This window comes from Triticum dicoccoides, chromosome 2B (genome assembly GCF_002162155.2).
Source record: "Triticum dicoccoides isolate Atlit2015 ecotype Zavitan chromosome 2B, WEW_v2.0, whole genome shotgun sequence".
Lineage (NCBI taxonomy): Eukaryota > Viridiplantae > Streptophyta > Magnoliopsida > Poales > Poaceae > Triticum > Triticum dicoccoides.
The window spans coordinates 666,595,130-666,601,456 of NC_041383.1; the positions used below are offsets into that span (position 1 = coordinate 666,595,130).

The 6,327-nt window shown below is 54.4% G+C and overlaps 1 protein-coding gene across 1 annotated transcript; it reads left to right on the plus strand.

Moving 5' to 3' along the window:
• Positions 1-339: 339 nt before the first annotated feature.
• Positions 340-4,142, plus strand: LOC119365489 (growth-regulating factor 3-like). The gene is made up of 4 exons (XM_037631130.1): positions 340-615; positions 737-963; positions 1,830-2,208; positions 3,312-4,142. Exons 1-4 carry the CDS (start codon positions 524-526, stop codon positions 3,775-3,777), a joined length of 1,164 nt encoding a protein of 387 aa, XP_037487027.1. The 5' UTR covers positions 340-523; the 3' UTR covers positions 3,778-4,142.
• The last annotated feature ends 2,185 nt before the right edge of the window (positions 4,143-6,327 follow it).

Sequence of the window (6,327 nt, forward strand, 5' to 3'; positions counted from 1 at the left end):
TCTGCGGGGCGGCCGTGGGTCAGCGGCTGGAAACCCACTCGCCCCCACGCCGATTTTTAGCGCCGGCTCGTCCCAGGCGGCGATTTTACGAGTCCCCTTAGGGCCAACGGCTGGAGATGCTCTTACAGCCTGACTGCACATAAGAAAGCCACGTACGCGGGAGTACGGATAGGAGCATGAGAAGGGAGCATGCAAGTCTTGTCCAGAGTGGCTCTAAGATGGAACCCTGCTGTGTCGGCCTCACCCCTACACGGCGCTGCCGCTGCCGCGCCTATCACCACCTCGGCAGGGCTCCTCCTATATATCCATCCCATTGCCCCCCCTCGTCGTCTCACTTCCACCAGGCAGATCGAGGCCACCCCTGCGCAGCGAGGGAAAGAGACACACACAGCACAGCGCCACCAGGCAAGTAGTAAAAGGCAAAAGCACGGCACATTAAAAGAGAGGCCGGACCGGACCGGAGCCAAGCAGCAGCAGCAGCAGCAGCCGCAGCCGCAGCCGCAGCAGAGGAGAGAGAGCATATATGGCGATGCCCTTTGCCTCCCTGTCGCCGGCAGCCGACCACCACCGCTCCTCCCCCATCTTCCCCTTCTGCCGCTCCTCCCCTCTCTACTCGTAAGCCGGCCGGCCAACTCCCTCTCCTCTCTTCTTTCTTTATATCTGGCGAGCTCTATGTCGAGGTGTTAGCTAATGCGGTGACCGGCTCCGGCGTCTTTGTGTTCGTGTGTGTGCGCAGGGTAGGGGAGGAGACGGCGCATCAGCAGCAGCAGCAGCACACGATGAGCGGCGCGAGGTGGGCTGCGAGGCCGGCGACCTTCACGGCGGCGCAGTACGAGGAGCTGGAGCAGCAGGCGCTCATCTACAAGTACCTCGTCGCCGGCGTCCCCGTCCCGCCGGATCTCCTCCTCCCCATCCGCCGCGGCTTCGACTCCCTCGCCTCGCGCTTCTACCACCACCACGCCTGTAAGTACCTCCTCCTCCTCGTACCTCGGCAGAGTATTTCTATCTACATGCTTTTGCATTCGCCCATGCGATTTGCTCGGGTTGTTTATTGGGATCGAGAGATTCAGGTGTACTCGCCCCCCTAGCTCGTCTCTTTGTTAATTGCTCCCGGTCATTTGTTAATCCTCTCCCGGATTTGGCCGAGCAAAGGTCCCATTATTCTAATCCAAGAAGCCCCGCGCCCTGTTCAAGATTTGCTCCTACCACCTACTACTACCATCTAGTAGCATCTCCTGTCTCGGTGGGTCTTTTAATTTATTTGGGATTCAAGAAGCCTCATGTGCTTCGATTTGATTAGATGGCACTAGTTGAGTCTTTGCTTGGCCCAGGCTAAAAAGTGGAGTAGTTTATTGGTCCTTCCTTGTCATGGGGGTTATTCCTGTCTGGTTGTTGGGAGCCTTACCCACGCATTCACTCACTGCCGGAGCTGGTCCTGCCATGCCACGGACGATTTCAGCGAGCCGTCCTGCGTCGCATCACATGGACCAACGAGAAAAAAGATCAATAATCAACCTCTGCTCTGTAGTAGATGCGCACAGTTCCTCCTTTCCCCGGAAATAATTTCGCGTTTCCTCGTTCCTGCGGGGTAAATGAATGATTGGTTGGGTGGACAAACAGATAGATCCAGGACGGCCGACAGCGACGGCTCTCGCCCCCGGCCGGCCGGCGGCATGACTGATTGCCACGGCCTGAGACTAGACGCGTTATTCTTTCGTCTTGCGTCGGAATGGGAGGCGTCTCCTCCTGATTTGGTTTTTGGTCCATATGCATGAGCCGTCGCATCATTGTTGACTTGGGTTTGTGCGTGGTTTTCCTGTGTGTTGCAGTCGGGTACGGTTCCTACTTCGGGAAGAAGCTGGATCCGGAGCCGGGGCGGTGCCGGCGGACGGACGGCAAGAAGTGGCGGTGCTCCAAGGAGGCCGCCCAGGACTCCAAGTACTGCGAGCGCCACATGCACCGCGGCCGCAACCGTTCAAGAAAGCCTGTGGAAACGCAGCTCGTCGCCACGCCCCACCACTCCCACTCCCAGCAGCTGCAGCAGCACGCCCCCGCCGCCAGCGCCGCCGCGTTCCACAGCCACTCGCCGTATCCGGCGATCGCCACTGGCGGCGGCGGCTCCTTCGCCGTGGGATCTGCTCAGCTGCACATGGACAATGCTGCTTCGCCTTACGCGACCGCTGGTGCCGCCGGAAACAAAGATTTCAGGTGATCTCCATTTACCTTCTATGCATGCTCTGCTGTCCTGCTGATCACTTGCTGTTTTTATCTTCTCTGCATGCTCTGCTGCCGTGCTGATTAGTTTTTCTTTACCTAGTCGTTGGTGTCAGGGCCGATAACATGTGATGTTCCCATTTTTGTGCTTGATTGCATCAGTGGACAAGCAGAGCCTGTGTTGAATCAGACTAGCACTAGTGCTCTTCTGACACCGTTAGTACTACTGTGATCTGTGCTTGCTTAGGTAATTGCTTTGCAGTAGTATATCTGGCCATGCTCTCTGGGGCCAGATTTTGGCCTGGGAAGATTGCGAAACAGAGTGGTGCTCTGCTCTGCTCTGATGCAAGTTCAGAGCAGAGCGTTCTTCTAAACAAGATTCACACGCATACTCTGCCTGCAAGAGATGAAACTGTATCTGGGTTTTATGCTCAGACCTAGCCCCTGCTGCTCCCTGCTCCTGCTCCATCTTAGACCTGGCATTTATTTTTGCTGCCTTTCTTCCTCTGCTGACCCATGTTTGTTTTTCATGTTTGGGTTTGGCTAGAAAATAATGTCAGTTCTGCTCCAGCAAAACTTACCGGTTTCTGCCTTTCCCTGCACATGAAACCATCTGAAAAGGCTAGCATGATTATTATGGAAGCCCATGACCTTTTGCCCATCCATCCATCCTAAGCTTTTATTTCTGGGGTTTGCTTCATCAGAACTTTGTGATGAGTTACCAGCAATGTCCCTTTACCGAAGCTCTGTCTTTGTAGTAGGGTTACCTACCTGCGGGGCAGTCAGCACATGCATGATGCTGCGTTGCTGCCAATCATGCTTGCTTAGATGTCTGGCTTTCTACTTTTGTAGTATTGTTTTGTATTGTTTTGTTTTACTCTGTCACGAGCTCCTGCTTTAAAATGTGCAGCAACAATTGCCATGTCCCTTTTGTTTTGTCTAGTAGCCAAGAAACGTGAAGCCTACCGTATATCCCTGATCATCACTGTCCAATAAGTTTCAGCTAGTATAGAACTCCAGTACAGTGAGGAGAACACCATTATGTGTGCATGAATGATTAAGTGCTATGTGATTGTGAGCTAACTTGTGCAACTCAGGTATTCTGCCTATGGGTTTAGGACTTCGGCGATGGAGGAGCACAACCAGTTCATCTCTGCGGCCATGGAGACCGCCATGGAGAACTACTCATGCCGCCTGATGCCGGCCCAGAACTCATCCTTCTCACTCGCCAGCTACCCCATGCTGGGCACCCTGGGCGACCTTGACCAGAGCGCGATCTGCTCGCTGGCCAAGACGGAGAGGGAGCCTCTGTCCTTCTTCGGCGGCGGCGGCGGCTCCGACGACGACGACTCGGCGGTGAAGCAGGAGAACCAGACGCTGCGGCCCTTCTTCGACGAGTGGCCCAAGGACAGGGACTCGTGGCCGGAGCTGCAGGACCACGATGCCAACAACAGCAGCAACGCCTTCTCGGCCACCAAGCTGTCCATCTCCATCCCGGTGACCAGCTCCGACTTCTCCACCACCGCCGGCTCCCGCTCGCCCAACGGTATATACTCCCGGTGAAGGTGAACGTCGTCCGCCGGCCGGCCTGATCTCTGCTGATTTTTGCCGAAGCTCTCTGGTCTGGCCCACGACGGACGTCCTCAAATCATCACAGATGAGTGAACCGACCGAATGCGTCTCTGAGCTGACCGCCGCCTGCTTGCTCGCTCGTTTTGTATGGATGCTGCCTTCACTATCATCGCCGTGCAGCACGAACGAAGCACTACTTGTTTATTTTTCTTCCCGTGATTTCACAGCGCTTTGCTTAATTTTCTTTCTTTGTTTTGCCGTGTGTCGGCCGGAACTGTACGAAGTTTTCTATACCCTCGATGGTCTAACTGTTTCCCGCGCAATTACTGTTGAAATAATCTTCCCTTTTTTGGCCATCATATAAGTAAATGTATGCGATGCTCTTTTACTTGATGTGTCAATCCGTCACATGGCTGGATGGAGTTGAGAGCAGCGCCTCGCGTGTTTTTGCTTTGAGGTGGGGGTGGCGGCAATCCTTCCCCGATCCGGGCATAGCTTCCGCCGCAATCCTCCGACGAGTAGCATCCTCCTTTTGATGGATGGGCAAGTTATGGGAGCATTCGGGGCGTGGATAGCCATTCCTGTTTCCTCTTTTCGACTTGCTTTGGCGTGCTGAGATGAGACGCAAGGGGGCACGGTTCGCCTCCCCTGGTCTGGTCAAGATGCATGGGCACCGATGATTTGCTTAAGCAGGAGGAGAAAGTGCGATGATGCGAGATGCTGGATCTGCCCGCGCAAAGCTTCCGGGGTTGGTGGAGGAACAGGCTGTGAACCCTTGAGCGTGGGGCCGTGTTGCTGGTCTGGGAAGCACGCGACGCGGCGGTACCGTTTTAAGTCTGTCCTAGTGCAGGGTACCTACTATACGTCAGTGGTGTACCGGCAACTCTGGCGTGTGGTTTGGCACGCAGATGGATCGGGATTCAGGGTGGGTGTGCTCTCTTTTCTTTGGTTCTGGTGCAGCACGAGTGGACGAGACGACGGGACGAGGGCGCATCATGCGACGGAAAGCGAGGGCTTGTTGCATGGTACTACTACCACACCTCGTCACCTCGCATCGCATCGGCATCGGCATCGGATAGCTATAGCTTGGGCCATTGGGTTTGGGTGGACGGATCATGGACGAGGACGGGGGGACGTAGGCTTGGTACCTACCGGCGGCATGTGGTCGTCCAGACCAGTCGGTGGGCGCGGCCGTGCGTCGTACGTGCGTGTGTGGTGCAAAGCGGTTTCGCAACGCCCGGCAGGACCGGCGACGGGCATGTGCGCCCAGGCGAGTGCGCGCCGCGATCACGCAAACGCTTCTTCCTGCGATCGAGTTAGGTCGTCGGAAGGAGTAGGACGGACGTGGTAATCCTTGCGAGTTGCGTTGGTCCCCCGACACCCGATGGATCGGACGGGGCGTGCGATCCATCCATGTGTCCACGTACTGTGTCGTGTTGCGTGTGCTGCAGCCGGCCGGGCGCTGGGTACGTGGATTCTGGATCGCGTTCAATGGCACAACGGCATGGGCGCATCGCATGGCCACGCTCACAGGGACGGGAGAGAACTAGGAGAGACTAGAGAGAGCCCTGGCGCGGAGGCATGCACGTGAACGTGAAGCTCCTCCATGGGGGCTCGGGGCTGGATTTACGAGGGTCGACACCCCACGCGAAAGCCGATCAATGTTGAAGAGCTCCTCTTCGGCGCATAGGACGGCCAAGGCTCGATCCTGCGTCGCGCATAGGGATGGCAGTTTTGCCCACGGGTATGGTACCCGCGGGTACCCTATCCGAAAACAGCGGGCATAGGTAAGAGTTTGAGAGATTTTGTACCCACAGGTAATGGGTATCCATACCCGCAAAATATATGGGTAGGGCATGAGTATGAAAATGCGCCCATGGATAACCTAATGGATACTCATAGATAATTAATGAATAAAAATAACTTCTATGACATGTGGGATCAACATCCAACTCCCATGGCCCAACCCTAAATCCCGTACTCCTTAATTGGCTATAGCTCATAGGCCTATAGGCAGTGGCGGAGGACGGATATAATTTGAGGTGTGGCGGACTCAAGTAGTACATAAAAAATGGCCACTACCAAGTAACTCAATTTTTGTTGTTGTTGTTAAATCTGCAACTCAAATCATAGAAAAGCTACTAATATTGCTGCTCCCTCTGTTCACAAATGTAATATCGAGGGTGTAAAATATACTACTCCCTCCGTTCCTAAATATAAGTCTTTGAAGAGATTTCACTATGAACCACATACGGATGTATGTAGATGCATTTTAGAGTGTAGATTCATTCATTGTGCTTCGTATGTAGTCCACAGTGAAATATCTACAAAGACTTATATTTAGAAACGGAGGAAGTACAACACAATTAGTGTAAAAATTTCATAAATTTATACCTGTCTCATTTTCATTCCTTGTTCAACTACTGTATGTTCTCCCTTTACAAGCAACGTTGCCGCGCCACCAGCTGCAGGCAACGCAGCTGCGCCGCTAATCACCATAGTAAAATATGGGTGATCAGGTCGGAGCGGTGTGCGTCGCTA